Genomic DNA, 20,950 nt, shown 5'->3' with positions numbered 1-20,950 from the left:
ATAGCCTAGTGGTTAAGAGCCCTGGCTGCTTTTCCAGAGGGCCTGGATTTGATTCTCAGCACCCACATGGTGGCTGTAACTCCTGCCCCAGGGGATCCAATGCCCTCTTCTAGCCTCCTCAGGCACTACATGATACACAGACATACATATAGGTGAAACACTCATCACATAAAGTAAAAAGAAATCTCAAAAAAAAAAAATCTAAAAAATCCACACCTTACCTAATTACCATTTCAGTCCCCAGTGAACACCTGCTACCTTAGAAAAGTGACTCCATTTGCATCTCAGGGTTATGAAGTATATACCATCCCCTGATTAGACATCAGTCTCCTGAAAATAGGGACTGTCTTTAGAACTTTCTAGAAAGAAACCACATCAGCTACCAGACTAAGATCAAGCTATCAATCTGTGGAGAGTGCTCACTACCTAACACAACCCTCCAGCATGATACTGAGCTTGGACAAACTGAAGAAGAGAAATGACCAAAAAGAATTTAAAATGCAGGAGGCAGAAGCAGAATTGTTATGAATTCAAAGTTACCAGATTAATATTCTATTTTTAAAAATCATTTTATCAATTCACTTCTTTTGGAGGACCAAATTCATACACTCCCTCACCCCTGGAGGCTCTAGGAAAGACTTCCTTGTTCACTATCCCTTATGCCCTGAGAAATGTCACCCAGCATTCAAGCTGAGCAATCCCTCTTTCTTTGACACATTCCTAAAGTCTCTGGAATAGATACCAAATTTAGTGCTGATGTTTCAAGATTGTTATAATGTGGATCTTCAATTCTTCCCAAGGGCCTATGAGCTAATGGCTTAGTGGCTAACCTACTGGGAGGTCAGAAGAACCTTTAGGAGACAGAGTTTGGTAGAAAAATAATTAGATCATGGTGGTATATACACCCTTAAAGGAAATATTAGATTCATGTTTCTCACTGTCTTCTTTGCTTCCTGGCTGCTGTGACATGAGCAGTGTTCTCCACTATGTACTCATTCCATGATGTATATCTCAACACAGGCTCCAAAGTGACAGGGCAGACTGCAAGCCAGAAATACAACTCCCTTCCTTTGTGAGTTGCATGTTTGAAGGAAGCTGGCTGGCATCATCACCTCTAATGTTGACTGTGAGCATTATCAGCTTTCTCCTTTTGCCTTGGGCCATTTCCAGAGACTGGAGCCAAGATCCCCACCACCGTAGGCAAACACAGTTCAAGAGTTCCTTCTTGCCTATAGTTCCCATACTCCTCAAATCTCGGACCTGAAGCTCTGGTGATCCTCCACAAATAAAATCCCATCCTGTAGACTGGAGCAACTAAACCATAGCAACTTCCTGATGAACAAAAGAAGGCTTAATTTTCCCCCACTGCTCCAGGGAAGGATTTGGGAACAAAGATAACTGTCTCTGGTTTTGTTAGTTTGTTTGTTGTTGCTTTGTTTTATTTGCTTTTTGTGGTGTTAAGAATCAAACCCAGAGCCTTGTGCATGCTAGACAAGCAGTCTATCACTAAGTTATATCCCAACCCTCCATTTTTAATAATTTAGGGATGAGGGGAGTGTGCATGCCACCAAATGAATATGAAAGTCAGAAGACAACTTATTAGTCCTCTACTTCCACCCTGTGAGTCCTGGGGGACTAAGCTCAGATCATTAGCTTACCAGCCACCAGCCCTTCATTTTTGTTAGTTTTTCTTTCTTTCCTTCCTTTTTGTTTTTCAAATAGGTTCTGTCATCAAACTCAAAGTCCTCCTCTCCCTCCCCAGTGCTGGAATCGCAGACATACACTACCACAATCAACTTGAACTGCCTCTTCTTATTCCAGCTCTGCTTCCCCTTTATGTGGTTAGGGAACTGGAGGGAACTGTCAACAGTTTTGAGGACAGGGTAACTGCCCAGGCAGTACTACTTCCATGGCTGGTACTTTACAAGCAGATTGACAGAGGAAACACACCAGCCAGCCTCTCTTCTGCCAGCCTGCAATGCCCCATTTCTTGCTATAAACAGCCAAAAGGTACAAGGAAATTCAAGTGGGAAAAAAGGCTAAGAGAGCAAAATCATAACACAGTAAGGGTTGAGGAGTCAAGGACCACTGCCAAGCTGTCAATCACTCCTTCATTCTCGAGAGTGCTGCATATCTTTTGTTTGACCAGTTTTACCTCCCACATTCCTGTAAAGCACCTGGTCCAATCTGTTACCAACATCACCAACACCGCCTTCTTGTTCTTGCCTTCTAATGGGTGCTCTGGCATGGGATTAAATTGTAGACACTACCCCACCCAAGCCGTTCCAAGAAATCAAAAGTCTCTAACTGAAAACACTCCACACAGTCTTTAAGCAACAAGAGCACCAACAGACAGCCACAATGAAGGTTCTAGTCTCTTCCTGCCTTCTGTTGCTGCCAGTGATGTTCATGTCCATGGTCTCCAGCAGTCCAAATCCAGGTAAATAAGATGAAATCATATTCTCTGTTTTATTTCTCTCCCTCCCTTCCTCTTTACCTCTTCCCTCCTTCCCCCTTCTAATTTTCTTCCCCCTTGAGACAGGATCTTAATATGTAGCCCAGGCTGACCTGAAACTTGCACTCTTCCTACCTCAGTATCCTAGTACCAGCATTATAAGGATGTGTCACCATGCCTTGCTCAAGATTAATTCACATCTCACCTGCAGCAGGCACACACCAAAGATTAAATTGATATTAATGGGGGGAGAGGAGTAGAAAATGTGGCAATCCCAACAACACACCGCATTAAAATGTTCTTTTAGCTACAACTCGTTGGGCCAATTAAGTTCGTCTTTCTTGGTGCCAGTATCCTCATTAACAAAAAGGAAGGACCCTACTTATCCCGAAAGAGTCTGTGAACTTTAAGACACATTGTCTTAATGTCTGCAACTGTAGCTAGCAACATACACACATGTACAGAGCCCAGACAAGACCCCTGTCCCTTCCCTCCCCTAACCTGTCCTAGAAAAGTCACAAATTTCCTCAGGGCTCAACTAGAGGGGTTGTGGTGGAAAGTAAAGAAATTAAGAGTCCTATATTTTTTAGAGTGTGCCAGTTAAGTCACCAATGATACAAACTAGGGCAGTCCTATCACTAGGTAGTGCCCATGCAGACACTTTGCTCATACTGCACACTGTTAAAATGGTTTGCCTTTGGGGAGGCAGACCTTAGGAGTGGTTGTAAATCTGTTCCAGTTTTCACGAGAGCCAGGGCAGCCCAGTCCTTCACAGAACAACCACACAGAAGCAAGATCATCTCTGTCCATGTGCCTTTCTACTTGAGAACACCATCCCCCTCAACCCCTCAGCTATTTGGGGGTGAAATAACTTATGGCATACTCAGCATCAATCCTAAATTTAGGATCAACTGCCTTCTGCAATGTCCAACTTCTCTCCTTTCTAGAGAAAGTTCTTTGGAAATTTCTGGGCTCTACAATCCTGGGGCCCAAAGCACCCCTCTGGAAGGAAAGGCATCTCTATCACTATGATGGACACAGGGCTAGAGTTCTCCCCATGGACTCAAAGCTCTAGCCACAACCCACTTTTCCAGTCAAAAAAGATACACTCTATGCTCCACTCAGACTAGATGGCTGATCCCCAACAGGTCCTGTGTTTTCAAACCAGCTCAACTTTACTCACACATCCAGCTCCAAAGCTAACACCTTCCCACTCCTCCCTTGATTCCTCCCACAACCACACACAGCTCTCCCCTTGCTGACTATGTTCAGCCCAAACAAGACTCTTTCTGCATGTATCATATTCTGCCTCACACTGTAAGGATTCAGCTCTTCTACCGATCCTCCTGCCCTGCAGACTGTAACCTTAATCACCTTGGTGGCACAAACTGTTGTATCATTTCCATAACCCTCACACGATCTAGCATAGCACTCAGTAACTATTAGCTAAGTGCTTAGGTTTCTAAGTTCACAGTGATTCTATGGCTCTATGCCAGGGTATGACGGTAATTTTCTTGTTGCTGCTAGTGTGTGTATATATGTGTGTATCAGTGGGGATTAGACATAGAATCCCATATAAGCTGTGATAGTTTCAATGTAATTGGCCCCCATAAGCTCATAGGGAGTGGCACTATTAGGAGGTGTGGCTTTGTTGGAGTGGGTGTGGCTTTGTTGAAGGAAGTGTGTCACTGGGGGCAGGCTTTGAGGTCTCATATATGCTCAAGCCACACCTAGTGTCTCAGAGCACTTCCTGTTGCCCTTGGGTCAAGATGTAGGACTCTCATCTCCTTCTCCAGCACCATGTCTGCCTGCACACCACCATGTCTTGCCATGATGATAATTGACCAAACCTCTGAAACTGTAAGCCAGGCCCAATTAAATATTTCCCTTTATAAGAGTTGCCATGGTCATAGTGTCTCTTCACATCAATAGAAATCCTAACTGAGACACATTCTAAGCAAGCACCTTGTCACTGAGTGACACAGCCCTGCCCCTATTCTTGTTTTGTTTTGTTTCTTAGTTTCCCAGGCTTGCCTTAACTTGTAATCTTCTTGCCTCAGCCTCCCAAACAACTGGAATTACAGTCCCAAACTTTCTACTTAAGTCTGGTGCTGAACAATTCTTTGCTGTGTAGACCTCTATCCACTAACCTTCAGTTAAGAAAGCTAAAACCTTCAGTTAAGAAAGCTAAAAATACCATACCCCTGCAAGGGACCACTCAAAGTTGATAAACATAGCTCTACAGCAACATTTACAAACTTGGATCTACATTTAAACTCCCCCAGACACTTACACATGCCTTGAACTTGCCATTTGCTTTGCAACCTTGAAAGTAGTTAAAGTCATGTAACTTCTTTGAGCCTCCAGATGGCGCTGTCACAAACCACATGGGCTTTTCCAAACCAAAAAGTTTCACAATGTTCACATAGGTCTGAGCCAATTAGTAGCCAGAGGAAATGACCCACACATAATCTCTAAATCAATTCTCAAAATAAAAATTTTTGAGTCTACCAGGTTGACCTCAGTCTGTGGGGAAGGCTTTGCCCTGGAGGAGATGGGAATGGGGGGTTGGGGGGAAGGTGAGGGGGACGGGAGGGGGGAGAACAAGGGAATCCGTGGCTGATATGTAGAACTGAATTGTATTGCAAAATAAATTAATAAAAAAAAAAAAATTTATCTTACAAGCTAGAGTGTTGGCTCGGTGGTTAAGAGCCCCAGCTGCTTTTCCAAAGGACCTGGTTTGATTCCCATCACCCACATGGTAGCTAACAACTGTCATACATATGTGCAGGCAAAACACTCGTACACATAACAAATTTTTTTAGTCTAATCTTACTTTACCTCTTAATAGCTACATTTATACTCAATATACTTTTAAAAGAGGAGAAAGAAGAAAAGAATACATAACAATATATGAGAATATTATGAATAAACTATAATAGACTACTCACTAGCTGTGATATTACATAATTATACTACTTAGGATAATAGGTGGCATGTGTTAGGAATTTCTGTTCTGCAGGCACTGTTTTAAGTGTTATAATGAATACACTGTGATCTCATTTTGTACTTACAAAAATCTAATGTAATGGGGGTTGGAGTGATAGCTCAGCAGTTAAGAGCACTGACTGCTCTTACAGAGGATTCAGCTTCAGTTCCCAGCAGCCACATTAGGCAATTCATAACTGCCTGTAATTCCAGCTCCAGGGGATTCAACATCCTCCTCTGGGCCTCCTCAAGCACCTGCACATATATGGTGCACACATCCCCAGGAGCATACATACATATAAAATAAATATTTAATTTCATACATTTTGTTTTTTTTTAATTTTTCATGCTTTCAAAATGTTAAGAAAAGAGTTCCAATATATTTTTCAGGTTTTTTAAATAACTTTTTTAAAGTTTTTATTTATTTATATATTTATATATTTATTTATTTATTTATTTATTTATTTATTTATTTATTTATTTATTTATTTATTTGGGGGTCCATGGTGCTTGGAGTATGTGGGTCAGAGGACAACTTTTATGAGTTAGTTCTTGCCTTCTATCATGTTTTGGAGCTGAACTCAGGTAGTCAAGCCTGGTGGTAGGCACCTCTAACCACTGAGCAATCTCATTGCCCTCATTTAACATTATACCATAATACCATGATCAAAACTGTTTTTTTTTTAATTAAAAAAGAGTTGCTTGAGAAGTGGTGGCCCACACCTTTAATCCCAGCACTCAGGATACAGAGACAGGCAGATCTCTGTGAGTTCAAGACCAGCCTGGTCTACAGAGATACTTAATTCTAGGACAGCCAGGGCTACACAGAGAAACCCTGTCTTGAAAAAACTAAAAACAAAAGGGAAGGGAACTATTCAGCAGGTAAAGTATTGCTTTGCCAAGAATGACACCTGAGTTTGAAATCCAAGGCCACGTGGTGGAAGAAGAACAGACTGCTGAAAGTTGTCCTTTGACCTCCACAGATGCACTATGACACATTCACACACGAAGGCAGGAATTGCATGTGTGTGTGCACACACATAAATAAATAAGTATGTTTTTATTAAATTAAAAAAAACAGTAGGAGAGATAGCTCAGCGTTAAGAGCACTGGTTGTTTGTAGCTAGAGTTTTCCTGCCTGGCCCACAGTCAGGACAAATCTCTCTCACCTGCCAGTCCCACAGCCACTCAGACCCGACCAAGTAAACACAGAGACTTATATTGCTTACAAACTGTATGGCCATGCCAGGCTTCTTGCTAACTGTTCTTACGGCTTAAATTAATCCATTTCTATAAATCTATACCTTGCCACGTGGCTCGTGGCTTACCGGCATCTTCACATGCTGTTTGTCATCATGGCGGCTGGCAGTGTCTCTGACTCAGTCTTCCACTTCCCAGCTTTATTCTCCTCCTTGTCCCACCTATACTTCCTGCCTGGCCACTGGCCAATCAGTGATTTATTTATTGACCAATTAGCAACACACTTGACATACAGACCATCCCACAGCAGTTGTTCTTCCAGAAAATCCAGGGTTTGATTCCCTGCACCCATGTGGTTGCTCACAACTCTGTGTAACTCGGGATCTGGCCTCTGTGGACACTGCATACATACAGTGCATAGACATACATGAAAGACTCATATACATAAAATAAAAATAAATCTTTAAAAACAAAAGGGGCTGAAGAGATAGCTCCGTGGTTAAAATCACTGTCTGCTCTTTCAGAGAAACTGGGTCCAAATCCTAGCATCTTGATAGTGGCTTACAGATGTCTGTAACTCCAGTTCCAGGGCATCTGATGCCCTCTTCTGGCCTCTTCAGTCGCCAGACACACCAGTGGTTCACAGATGTACATGCAGGCAAAACACCCAAACACATAAAATCAAAAATTTAAAAACCAGGAAACTGTCATTAACACATTGGCTAATTCCTCAAATATTCAGTGTCCTAATTATTCCACTAACATCCTTTTCCTGGTACAGAGACCACTTCAGAACTCACAGTGAATAAAGCTGTCATGACACCTTGGTGTCCTCCAAGCTAGCATCGCTTCTAAGTCTTTCCCCCTCCTTCCCAGGAGTTCTTGGTATATTTTGTAAGAGTACTGGAAAGTAGAATGTCCTCAGTATGGGTTTTTCCAGTGTTTCCTCATGATTAAATTCTGCTTATTCACTTTGTGCACAGAAGGGCTGGCAAGGGGCCTCAGTGGAAGTCTGGTGACCTGAGTTTGATACCCAGAACCTACATAAAAGTGGAAGGGAAGAACAGACAACTCCACAAAGTTCTCTCTAAGATCCACATATGTGTTATGGCAGTCACACTTCCCACACCCACACCACGTACACAAATGATAATTTAAAATGTAAAGCATCACAAAAGTGATGTGTCCTTCCCAGCACAGCACATGGAAAAAAGTCCCAAGTGCCTTTCTTGCTCCTTACCAGTGACCATGCTGGTAAAAGTGGCATCTGCAGTCTTGTCTGCTGTAAAGTTACTGTTTCCTAATGTTGTAATTAACAACCATCTTGTGGAAAGATGCTTTGAAGCCATGCCAATATCCTCACTCTTTTTTTAAATAATTTATTTACTTTTATTTTCTGTGCATTGGTGTTTTGCTTGCATGTATGTCTATGTGAGGGTGTTGGATACTGGAGCTACAGGTGTGAGCTGCCGTGTGGGTGCTGGGAATTGAACCCATCTGGAAAAGCAGTCAGTACTCTTAACCACTGAGCCATCTCTCCAACCCCAATATCCCACTTCTTGTCAACATACTTTTGTGCACTAATTTTCAGAAGCCATTTATTCTTGTCTATAAAAATTCTGACTATGGTATTAGTCAAATAATGATTATTTGCTACCCAGAATTCCACTATAAGAAAAAGCTCCTATGGCTGGAGTGATGGCTTAGCCATTAAGAGAACTTGTTGTTCTTAGAGAAGACCTGAGTTCAGTTCCCAGCATCCACACCAGGCAGTTTACAACACCTGCAACACCACCTCCAAGGACCTGAGGCCCTCTTTCTGGCCTATGGGAATGCTTACACCTACATTCATATATGCACACACATGCATACACATACATATGCATAAATAATAAAAATAAATCTTAGAAAAAAGAAAAGGCTCTTCCTTTTAGTTATTCATTCATTCATTTATTTATTTATTTTGGTTTTTTGAGACAGGGTTTCTCTGTGTAGCTTTGGAGACTCTCCTAGAACTCACTCTATAGCCCAGGCTGGCCTCGAACTCACAGAGATCCACCTGCCTCTGCCTCCCGAGTGCTGGGATTAAAGGCGTGCGCCACTTTTTATTTATTTTTTAAGATTTATTTTTCTTTTTATTTATGTGTGCCTGTGTCTATGGAGGCCAGAGAAAATGTCAGATCCCTAAAGGTAAAATTAAAGGCAATTATGAGCCACCTGATGTGGGAGCTAGGAACTGGACTCACATCCTCTGGGAGAGAAGTAAGGGCTTATAAACACTGAGCCATCTCTCCAGGCCTTCAGGCCTTCTTCCTTTCACCTACTTGTTTATACCTGTATAGACTCAGAAACTCACAGGTAACCCACTAGTACCATCATTTATTATGTTATTCACATTGTCCTTCAAGTTGGTTTCCACAGTCTTTTAATGTCTTCATCATTTTTTTTTTTTGGCAGTTCCTTACTTTCTGACATAAGAAGTTTCAGGCTTATCTTATACTTTCCTGCTCCCTGGAATCAGCTATTTCCAAGAATCCCTGGTTCTTGTCATGGGTGCTGAAACATGTCCTTTGCTAGGAGGAGCTGTTGCTTCTATGTAGCCCTTCTGGTGGAAGACAGAGATGGGAAACAGCACACACATACCAATGCACTATTAGCCATATTTTACAAATTACAGCAAGTTAAGTAACCTATCTTTAAAAAAAGTCACAAAGTAAATATGTGGTAGACCTGGCAAATCAAAATAATGATATATCAGCTTAGCATGGTGGCACATACTTATAATCCCAGTATGTGGGAAGCAAAGGCAAGGAGATCTCTGCAAGTTCAAGACCAGCCAGGTCTACACAGAAAGCTGCAGGCAAGGAGGGCTATATAGTGAGACCCTGTCTGGAGGAAAAGGAGAATGAAGAGGAAGACAGATTGCTAGTGTCTTAACAAGTAGAATTAACTTTTGCTCAGCCTGCCAGTACAAAGCCAGGAGCTAATGATAGATTGTCTTCAGAAAACAACTAGAAGCCAGGTATGTTGACACATGCCTGAAATCCCAGCACCCAGAGGCTGAGGTAGAAATGTCAAGAGTTCAAGGTTATCCTCAGCTATTTATCAAGTTTGAGGTCAACCTGAACTACATGGGGCAAAGGGGTAGGGAGATGTGGAAGAGAGAGAGGGAAGGGAAGGAAGGAAGAAAACAACTAGTAGTCCTCAGTAACAACTATAATAACACTCATGTCCTGAACATATGTCTGGGCACAGGACATTCACAGTAATTAATTTATTCTTCAGCAAGTTGGGCATTACTTATCCTTGTTTTGCAAGTCAGAGACTCACAAATCCAAGAAGTATACATCATACAGTTAAGTGACAGAGCCAGTAGGAAGCCCCAGGTCTATCTGGATAGAAAGTCCACTGGGCAAGCATTAGCCAAGACTAATTTTTGATGAAACATAAATTTGCTTTTAATATCCTTAATAATAACATGCTTATTTTAACCCATTAGAAAAGAAAGTATCCCAGTATGGCCTGCTAGACTAATCTGGGCTACTCAACAAGACAGAAACACAGAGAAAGAGGAGGAGAGGGGAATAAAGACAAGCATAATACTAAGAATATACTAAATTTATAATTCTACACAAAGTGAGACTACTTTGTAAAATAAATTTAGAGGAAAATTAAGAAGTAAATAAACATAAAGACTGGTACAAGTTGGGGCTGAAGGGATGGCTCCATGGTTAAGAGCACTGACTGCTCCTGCAGAGGAATCAGAACTGATTCCCAGCACTCACATGGCGGCTCACAACCATCCAGAGGATCCAAGGATTTATTCTAGACTCCATGGGCACCAGGCATGCAAGTGGTGCACATACATACATGCAAGCAAATACTCATACACAAAAAAAATAAAATAAATCTTAAAAAAATAAAATTAAATAAAAAATAAGGGCTGGAGAGATGGCTCAGAGGTTAAGAGCACCGACTGCTCTTCCAGAGGTCCTGAGTTCAATTCCCAGCACCCACATGGTGGCTGACAACCATCTGTAATGAGATCTGGCGCCCTCTTCTGTATACATAATAAATAAATAAATCTTAAAAAAAAAAAAAAAAAAATGTGTTCTTGAGCAGGGCATCACACCACTCACCTGTAATTCTAGCACTTGGGAGATAGAAACAGAAGGATCTGGAGTTCAATGTCATCCTCACTTCTGTAGTAAGTTCAAGACTATCCTGAACTACAAGAGACCTTGCCTCAGAATTATGATGATGATGATGATGATGACGATGGTGATGATGATGAAGTTTATTATACTTTCAATTTTTTTCTCCAATTGGGTTACCATTTCTACATATCTAAATGTGATCACTTAGAATTTAAAAACTTCTATCTTTAGGAATCCACTAAATCATCTATAAGATTTCTTCTGGTTTTAATGTTTTATGACTTTTTGATGAAATGAGGAATAGAGGCCACACAAGGAGAAAATGCTAGAAAAAAATTAGAAGGCAAAGGCTGTGCCCTACTAATTTTAATAGTGCTCAAAACAGCACATGAGAACATTAGAAAACAGCACTGGGAAATGATGCAATACCATCCATCTGTGTGGCAGAAAGGGCACAAGTATGGGAGCAGGAGGCCTGAATTGAACTAGATGATCTCTAAAGGAGGCCCTCTCCAAATGCTTGTCCATGCACCTACTGAACAAACACTTATTAAATGCCTACCATGTGTCAGGAGTAATGAGCTCTGTCAGTACTGAACCACTGATTCTGAGGTTAGTGGAGGAGAATGCTGTGGGGATGTCTTTTGGTATGCTGTGAATATGTGTTGCTATGATTGGTTAATACAGAAGCTGCTCTGGCCTATGGCAATCAGGTTATAGCCAGGCAGGAAATCCAAGAGAGAGACAGGAAGAAGAAAGGAGAGTAGCTGGGAGATGCCAGTCTGCTGCCCAAGGAGCAACATGCCAGCAGACCAGTAAAGCCATGGCCACATGGCAACATATAGATTAATATAAATGGGTTGAGTTAAGTTATAATAGCTAGTTAGCTAGCAAGAAGCCTGACCCATAGGCCATACAGCTGATAATTAATATAAGCCTCTGTGTGTTTACTTGGGACCAAGCAGCTGCCGGTTGCAGGTGGGAGAGATCCATCCTAACCATGGGGGAGATCCATCCTGACCATGGGGCGGGACAGGACCAGAGAAACTTCTGACTACAGGAAAAAGGTTTTGTCTATATTTGTTAGGAGTGTTATAACAAGATACCACAGTTGGGGTGGCTTTAGGGACAAATTTGATTTTCTCACATTTCTGGAGACTGGAAATCCAAGACTGAGGTACCAGAAGGTCTGAATCTCTTCTAAAGCCTCTGTCTTTGGCTGACAAATGGCTGCAATCTTAGTTGAGATTGTGATAGAGTCCCACTGTTGACTGGATGGCTTAGAACCAGCAGAAATTTATTTGTCATAGTTTCAAAAGTAGGGTTTCTGAGATCAGAGTTTTGGCATGATTGAATTCAAGTAAGATTTATCTCACAGTGTGCAAACAATTCTCAAACAGTGGAAGCTGAGGGTTCTCGGGGATCCCTTTCCACAAGGACACAAGTTCCACTCCTGGGAGTTCTACGTTCATGACCTAATTAACCCCACAAAGGCCCCACTTCCTAATATAATCACATTAGGGACTAGAACTCCAACATAGAAGGCTTTTTTTTAAAGATTCATTTATTGTATTTTATGTATATGAATGCTTTGCCCACATCTAGTATGTGCACCACATGCATGCAGTGCCCCGGAGGCCAGAAGAGGGAGTCAGGTCCCCTGGAACTGGAGTTACAGTAGGTTATGAACTGCCCCGAACCCAGGTCCTCTGCAACAGCAGTAAGTGCTCTTAACTGCTGCCCTGTCTCCTCAGCCCCAACACAGAGGCTTTAAGGAGACATATTCTGTTAGCGTCTTGCCATATCATCAGTCACATGGTTTTTCCTCTGTGTGTACACATCCTTAAGACCTTTTTGTTTTATTTGGTTTTTTGAGACAGGGACAGGTTTTCTCTGTGTAGTCCTGGCTGTCCTGGAACTTACAGTGTAGATAAGGCTGGCCTCGAACCCACAGAGATTCTCCTGCCTCTGCCTCCCTAGAGCTGGGATTAAAGGTGTGTGCCACCACAACCTTTTTCTTATAAAATGGCTCATTTTTTATAAAAATGGATTAAACAACTCCACAAAAGCATCATTTTAGCTTAATTGCCATTTTCAAAACTCTATCTCCAAATATACTCATTCTGAGGAAGTAGAGGTTAGATCTTTAGTATGTGAATTTGGGAGGATAGCATTCAGGCCATAACAGATTTCAAGTCACAAATTACACAAGAATAATTCAAGCACAGTACTCATCTGTAATCCCAGCAATTGGAATCAGGGTTAGAGAGATTGCTGAAGGTTCAAAGACAGCTGGACCACATAGCAAGACCCTTTCCCAACCAAAAATAACAACAAAAATGAGCTGGGCATTGGTGGAGGTGAAAGCTGGGGAATCAGGTGGAAGCTGGTCTAACCCCAGCTATAATATGGAGACCCTGTCTCAAAGAAAGAATAGTGTAAACACAGTAAGAAACATATGTAGGCATATTTTATTGTTTTCATGGTGCTATGGATCAAATCCAGGGTATCATACATGTCAGACGAGCACATAAACTTAGCTATATTTCTCATCTGTCATTATTGGTTTTAACAGGAAACATTGCCAACTAAAACTAGAGGAGGTGTCATGTGGGCCCAGTTCTAGCTTGAGATTCTCAAATCTATAAGCCTTTCTCTTTTTTATAATTTTGCCCTAGTTGTGTGTTGTCAATTTGACACAAACTAGGGTGCTGCTCAAATCCTAAATGGTCTTATAATAAAAACCCGGAGTCAGATATTGGGGTAAATACTTAAAGATCAGAGAGACAGAGGAACAAGCCACAGTCACTTCTCACCTCAACAACTCCACGAATCTTCTGACCGAATGTCTCTGAGTCCTCAGCCCAAAGGGCTTTTCAGTTCCTGTCTCCTCCTGCCTTACATGCCTTTCTCTGCCCAGCCATATCACTTTATGTCTCAACCTTCCTACTGCTGGGATTAAAGGTGTGTGCCACCACTGCCTGGCTCTGTCTCTTTTAGACTGGATTAATCTCATGTAGTCTAGGGTGGCCTTGAACTCACAGAGATCCAGGCGGATCTCTATCTCTGCCTCCGGAGTGCTAGGATTAAAGGTGTGTGCCACCACTGCCTGATCTCTATGGCTAACTATGTGGCTGGCTCTGTCCTCTGATCTTCAGGCTAGCTTTATTTCTTAGATTACAAAAATATATCACCACACTAAAGTCATCTGAAAAGCAGTTGAGAAAATGCCTCCTTAAGATTGGCCAGTAGCGGCCGGGCGGTGGTGGCGCACGCCTTTAATCCCAGCACTCGGGAGGCAGAGCCAGGCGGATCTCTGTGAGTTCGAGGCCAGCCTGGACTACCAAGTGAGATCCAGGACAGGCGCAAAGCTACACAGAGAAACCCTGTCTCGAAAAACCAAAAAAAAAAAAAAAAAAAAAAAAAAAAGATTGGCCAGTAGGAAAGATGTAGAGTGTTTTCTTGATTAATGATTGATGTGGGAGGGCCCAGCTCACTATATGCAGTGAGACCCCTAGGCAGGTAGTCTTGGGATATATAAGAAAGCAAACTGAGCAAGCCAAGAGGAACAAGTCAGTAAGCAGCCTTTCCTCCATGACATCTGCATCAGTTTCTACCTCCAGGTTCCAACCTTGAGTTCCTACCTTGCCTTCCCTCAATAAGTGATGGAGTGTGACCTGAGAGTTGTAAGGTGAAATAAACCCTTTCTTTCCAAAGTTGCTTTTAGTTTATGGTGTTTTATCACAGCAATAGAAACCCTAAGACAAATTTTGTATTGTATCTAATTAATGTATTTTTCCGTGGGTGGGTACACATGCAACACACAGGAAATGTGTGAAAGTCAGAGGACAGACCTCAGGAGCCAATATTCTTCTTCTACCATATGAGTCCCAAAGATGGAACTCAGGTTGTCAAGCTTGGCAGCAGGTCCCAGCTAAGCTATCACCAGCCCTTAAACCTTCATCTTCTGTTGTCATCCAAATATTTTAGGGGTGGGCTTGGTGGAAAGCACCAATAATCACAGCTACCAGGAAGCAGATTCAGATGGATCACTAAAGGCCAGGAGCCAGATGAACATTGAGCTGTATAGCAAGACCTTGTCTCAAATACATGGAGGTGGTAGAATCAGATAACAACATAGGCTTGGATACAACGTGTCTGTCCCAGAGGAACAAACACAAATACCATTCTCTTAATAGTCAACTGAATTGTGGATTCAAACACATCAACTTAGAGTTCAGGTGGAAATTTTGGTTTACAGTTATCTGCTCCTTGCTCTCACCTAAGTTACCAGTATTTTAATGAGGGATGTGGAGGTTGCAGTCCCAATAGCCCCATCATGTCTTCCCTTAGATTCAGAAGCCATTTTCTTCACTTTCTCAGCTAAGGTTTTCAGTAGGCCTGATTTTTTTTTCTTTTAAGATTTATTTTTGCTTTGTACATGAGTGCCTGTGGAAGTCAGAAGAGGGCACTAGATGATTACAGATGATTGCAAGTCACCATGTAGGTGATGGGACTCAAAACTGAGTTTTCTCTGCAAGAGCAGCAAGTGCCTTTAACCACTGGGCCATCTCTCCAGGGTTTAGGATAGATTTTTAAGTCTCAGTTCTTTACCCATTTACAATATCCTTCTTTTGGAGTTCCCTAGAGCTCTGCAGTGGAAGGTAGAACAGACAGAGACACATAGACACAGAGATTGTGCTGATCTAGGTACTCAGGTAGCACAACAATGGAGGATAGGGGCACAGAGAGCTTTCCCTTTCCAGTATCTGGAAGTTAACCACATGTGTTTGCCTCCAACAGGAGTCGCCAGAAGCCATGGTGACCAACGCCAGGCTTCTAGAAGATGGCTCCGGGAAGGTGGCCAAGAATGTGAATGCAGAGGTCAGTAATTCAGCCTTAACCACAGAATTGGTGCCATTGTGACCCTAAACCTTCATCTCCCTTGAGCCCCTCCGAGACCAGGACAGATGTTGTCTGAGCTAACCTCAGCCTCCCACCAGATGCAGCACTAATGCCTGCTTTCTCCCTGAGTCAGACAGGAGCTAGATGCCTACCAGGATCTTTGTGCACCCCCACCAACCTTTCCCCAAATTCCCTGTACCTTCTTGGAAGGTTTTTACTTTTTCCTGGCTCCCTAAAAGCATCTTAGATCCTGGTCTTAACCTGATGTTCCTTATAGGAAGGATTGAAAGCAGAAGAAACGTAGTCCTAAAAAGACACCTGGGCCTCACTTCTTCATTTTTCAGTTTCCACAGGGATATCCCAATGTCCCTTCTAAACATGTCAGCAAATCCCTACCCACAGAGATCACACAAAAACAACATAGAAATCCTGGGGTTCACATAGCTTGAGGTCTCCATTGTTCCCTGTTGACCCTTTTCCCCAGTCTGTGAGAAAGAGTCACCAGAGTGCTCAAAAAGCCCTACCAAATCCTACTCTCAAACATACCAATCTTGTTGTCTAAGCAGTAGCCTGTTGTTGTTACAGATTGGTTCCTGAGAACCCCAAAGAGAAAATCCACACCAGTGCTGGAGCCACAAAGGAAGCAGTGTCCCTGTGATCATGTCAAGGGCAGTGAGAAAAAAAACAGTAAGTTCAAGAGGATGGCCTTGCTTAAACCACACTCAGTTCTATGGACTCACTAGGGATGGAGGCAAGGCCGAGAAGACCAAAATAAACACAGGCATCAGCCAGCCCCTTTCTATTCAATGTCAGCTTGTAGGAAAACAGAAAGAGCAAAAACATCAAGATAGACTTATTCTGAAACTATCAAAGAAAAAGGAAACTGGGAGGCTGTGACCTGCCCGTTGATATCTGAAGACGACACCAGTGTCAGTGTGGAACAGGATTTGGGCTTTTCCTTCATCTTGCAGTTGGTTGTTTTGTTTGTTTGTTTTCATTTTATGTGTGTGGGTATTTTGCCTGCATGTATTTAAGTGCACTACCTACATGCAGTGCCCTTGAAGGCAGAAAAGGGAATCAGATTTCCTGGGACAGGAGTTACAGATGGCTTTGAACCACCCTGTGGGTGCTGGGAATTGAACCTGGAGCCTCTAAAGGGGCAAACTCATGCTCTTAGTCGCTGAGCCATCTCTCCAGCCCCACAGTCTGTTTTAAAATGTTATTATACAAAAAAGTAAATCAAAGGCCAAAAGGATGGCTCAGAAGGTAAAGGTGCTTACAGCCAAATCTAACGAGCTGAGTTCATTCCCTGGGACCCACATGACAGAAAGAGAGAACAGACTCCTGCAAGTTGCCCTCGACTTCCAAATTTCTACTATGGCATGAGTGCAACCCTACATATATGCACATCACAGATACACACAAATAAACCATTGTTTTATAAATTATCACTTTATTTTATAATGTATGCGTGTGTGTGTGTGTGTGTGTGTGTGTGTGTGTGTGTGTGTGTGTGTTTACATATAGCATCACATGTGTGGAGGTCAGAGAAGAAAACTGTGAGTCGGTTCTCTCTTTCTGCCATATCAGTCTCTGGGATTGAACTCAAGTCATAAAGTCTGGCAAATGTCTTACCTGGTGAGCCATCTCTTCCACCCTTGTTTGGCTTTTTGATTCTGGTTTGTGCCGCCCCCTTGCCCTTGGTTTGGTTTTTCGAGACAAGGTTTCTGTATATAGCCCTGACTGTCCTAGATCTCTCACTTTGCAGACCAGGCTGGTCTTGAACCCACGGAGATCCACCAACCTCTGCCTCTTGAGTGCGGAGATTGAGGGCATGCACCACCACAGCCAGTCGCATCTCATAATTTCAAAAGTTTACATAAAAATTAAACTTTGCACTTTGCAATGCTTTTAAAGGAGCTGGAGAGACAGAGCAACAGTTATGAGCACTCGTTGCTCTTTCAGAGGACCAGAGGAGCCAAGCAGTGGTGGTGCATGCCTTTAATCCCAGCACTCAGGAGGCAGAGACAGGCAGATCTCTGAATCTGAGGCCAGCCTGGTCTACAGAGTGAGTTCCCGGACAGCCAGGGCTACCCAGAGAAACCCTGTCTCGAAATAAAATCAGAGGTCCATAGTTTGGTTCCCAGCACACTTGTCAGGTGGCTCCAAACCACCTGTAACTCCAGCTCCAGGAGATCTGAAATTCTATTCTAACCCACTCAGGTACACACACACACACACACACACACACACACACACACAAATAAAAATAAAACAAAGTATTTGTAAGTTTTTGATGACAGCATCCCCTTTTATTTGTGCTCTAGGACACCAAAAGCACCACAGGAAGCCAAACAAGCCCTCCAGAACCTGCCAACAATTTCTCAAACGATGTCAACTAGCAAGTTTTGCTCTGCCCTTATAGTTCTGAGACTCTACTCTTTCAAGTGAACACTCTCGGTGAAAAAGAGGTGATCAACCCTCGAGCATGTTCTTGTTCTCCCCACCCCCATTCTCACCAAAAGCATCCCAGTGCTCTCAGAAGGCACTGCCCAGCATATTGGCTACTGTGCTCTCTATTGCCATCTTCTCTCATCACTATTGATTTCAATATGGGTTAAATAATTTAAAATGACAGTCTCCCTTCCTCTTTTTATTTAGCTCCCAGGTCTGTTCCCAGAATCTTGATGTTGGTACTTTTATTTCTTAGGTGAAATAAGATTCATGTTCCTATTGTGTGTTTTTTTAAACCAACAGACTACAAAGACCTTCTGAGAAACCAGGTCAGTTTGATAGACTTTCTGAAACTGGCCAATCACAATGATGTCAAAAACTTGGACAATGTGTTTGTGCTAAATGCTAACAGCAAAAAGTTCTGCTTTTGTTTAAGCTTTGCTTGCTTGCAGAGGTCATGGAAGACCCATATAAGATTCTCTCTGCTGCAGCTTACATTCTCCTACTCCCAAGGAGGGGACTGTAAATTAGGCCCAGCCGTGAATAAATTTTACCCTGCAGTATCTCGGTGTTTAACTCCTGATGTTTGGCACCAGGACACTTATCTCTTCTGTTTACCCTAAAAGAATCAAGGAAACCTGAGCCTCCTATTGATCTCACTTGACCATTAGGAATTTAGCAAATAAAATAAATAATGCATATATATAATGCAAATGTATGATATATGAGTATCAGTTATTTCAATCAAATGGGGTCTGACTTACTCACATTCAATCCACATGTCACCCTCTGCCCTGTTCATTGGAAACCCATCCCAGATTCTACACACACTTTTCCTTCCTTGACCCTCTTTCTCTCTCCATTGCCTAATTCTTTATTCTTTCACTCATTCTAAGGTGCAACATCTGGATGGGGCATAGAAAGCAGGTAAAACACTGAATCAGACACTGCCTGATTAAAAATAGTAAAGGTTTACAAGTTCTGGTTTCTTAGGATCTAGACAGCCTTCAGTGTTTATGATTCCTACCATCATCATTATTCCCATCATTATTACTGCATTCTGTGGGTTTCTAATGCAATACAAGAGATATAAATGTAGAAACACAGTTCAAGGCTATAAAGATGGTATGAAGAATCTCAGCTGCAATTCAAGAGGGGTTTTGAGCCTACAAAAATAGGATGACACAGTTGTTGTTTTTTTTTACTTTTTAGCATAGGTATAAAATGATCAGAGCAATAATCTAAAACAATTCAACTGGCAACTAGTTGTGAGAATTAATGAAGAGGAAATTATTATTATAAATATAGAGACTCCTCAAGTATTCTTCTGGTATCAGTAGCAGGGAAAAATACTGAACTATGGTGGTACACACCTTTGGTCACAGAACTTGGGAAATGGAGGCAAGAGGATCAGGAGCTTGAGGCCAGCCTGGGCTACATGAGATTCCCCTCTCTGGGGGCAGAGAACACTCATCCATCTAGAATTATCCCAGATGAAACAGAAGACTAAGTTAAGATGTTTGCCTTATGAGACGGGTAGTCATTTAAACTGAGTGGTGAATGGGGTGGGGACCTGTTTATGACACAAGAGGACAAGCCCCTCCCTTCTTGTTATACAGTAGAGGGCACATGAGCCTCCTACTTAGTCCTAATCCCTCTCCCTAAGTAAGAGGCACAGAGTAATCAGTTGGCAAGAATCGAAGGGGCAGGGGGCGGCAGTGATCAACCAACAGGCCAGCTATAAAGGAAGACCAGGAATGCCAGGATGCAGGATTAGAGCCCAAAGGGAGATGCCATCATGAAAGATCTGTGAAGAGGGAAGCCTGAGGGGTAGGGGCAGAAGGATGAAGCCTAGGAGACCAACTTCTTTCACAAGGGAAATACCAACTGCGGAGCCAGATTCTACCTCAGCATCTAGGCCAGAATGGAAATCTGAGACACAACAGAGATCTATAATCCAGCCAGATCCTGAGCCAGAAACAACCCTCACAGACCATCCAGGAGCAAAGATGCTGCAGGAATTTGATACCCTGAAGCCCGCTGTCCAACATGAAGCTGAATTCCAGCAGGTACCAAGAGTTCCACAAAAATCTGCTCTGCTCCAGAAAATCCTTGCCCCATTAGCCTCCCCTGCACCACAGCAATCACCTCCCCGGCAGAAAGTGCACTTGGATCAACAGGAAGCCACCTCCCACTGGGGACCAGGGACAGGAAAAGTGTCTACCACTCAACAGGAGCCACAACTCAGAGAAGAACACGTGAGGATGACAGGATCTGGACCAGCAGAACCACCTCTAGCTCCACATGAAGTGGAGGCTACATCTACAACCCAGGCTGTACCTGGACCCCAAAAGAAATCCCCTGCTGAGACTTACTCTTCATTCCGAGAGAGACTTGAACGGTCAGACCCTACAACCCAGCAAACACCTCTAGTTCCAGAAGCCAAATCCAATCAGGGATCTTCGATGGAATCTGGGTCTTTAACAAGACTACATGAACTCTCCATACCGCACACGGCCCACAAGTGGAAGACATTTTTTAACTGGGTTACAGTGTCTGACACAGAGGAACATCTGAGTTCATCTTCAAACTCAAATCTTTCAGAGCCAAAGAGTGGAACAGTGATCCCGGAAATGCTACAACCCTTCAAAAAGAAACCTGATTGTGAAAAGCTGCCAGGATATGGCGGGAAATCACCACATGGGATGAAAGCTAGTCTCCAGAATCACAAACACTACTGGGACACAGGTGAGTCTGAACCTGGAAGACTGGAGCCTTCCAGGGCCAGTCA

At 42.7% G+C, this 20,950-nt stretch overlaps 2 protein-coding genes and 1 long non-coding RNA gene across 4 annotated transcripts in view; 2 read left to right on the top strand and 1 right to left on the bottom strand.

Moving 5' to 3' along the window:
- LOC128094230 (uncharacterized) overlaps positions 1 to 20,950 on the bottom strand; it is a 49,845-nt gene that overhangs the window by 6,622 nt on the left and 22,273 nt on the right. The gene's annotated exons all lie outside the window — the stretch shown is intronic.
- On the top strand, positions 10,738 to 19,102 carry Cxcl17 (C-X-C motif chemokine ligand 17). The gene is made up of 3 exons (XM_052712440.1): positions 10,738 to 15,684; positions 16,291 to 16,392; positions 18,033 to 19,102. Exons 1-3 carry the CDS (start codon positions 15,585 to 15,587, stop codon positions 18,128 to 18,130), a joined length of 300 nt encoding a protein of 99 aa, XP_052568400.1. The 5' UTR covers positions 10,738 to 15,584; the 3' UTR covers positions 18,131 to 19,102.
- Lipe (lipase E, hormone sensitive type) overlaps positions 18,172 to 20,950 on the top strand; it is a 21,023-nt gene continuing 18,244 nt past the window's right edge. The window contains exon 1 of the mRNA XM_052712436.1: positions 18,172 to 20,907. Coding sequence (XP_052568396.1) covers positions 20,004 to 20,907 — 904 coding nt within the window. The 5' untranslated portion in view covers positions 18,172 to 20,003. The remainder of the gene's footprint in view (positions 20,908 to 20,950) is intronic.

This window comes from Peromyscus californicus, unplaced genomic scaffold (assembly GCF_007827085.1).
Source record: "Peromyscus californicus insignis strain IS unplaced genomic scaffold, ASM782708v3 Scaffold_4__1_contigs__length_199733344, whole genome shotgun sequence".
NCBI lineage: Eukaryota > Metazoa > Chordata > Mammalia > Rodentia > Cricetidae > Peromyscus > Peromyscus californicus.
Note: the sequence above shows the minus strand (reverse complement) of the source record. Positions and strands in the feature narration are given on the sequence as shown.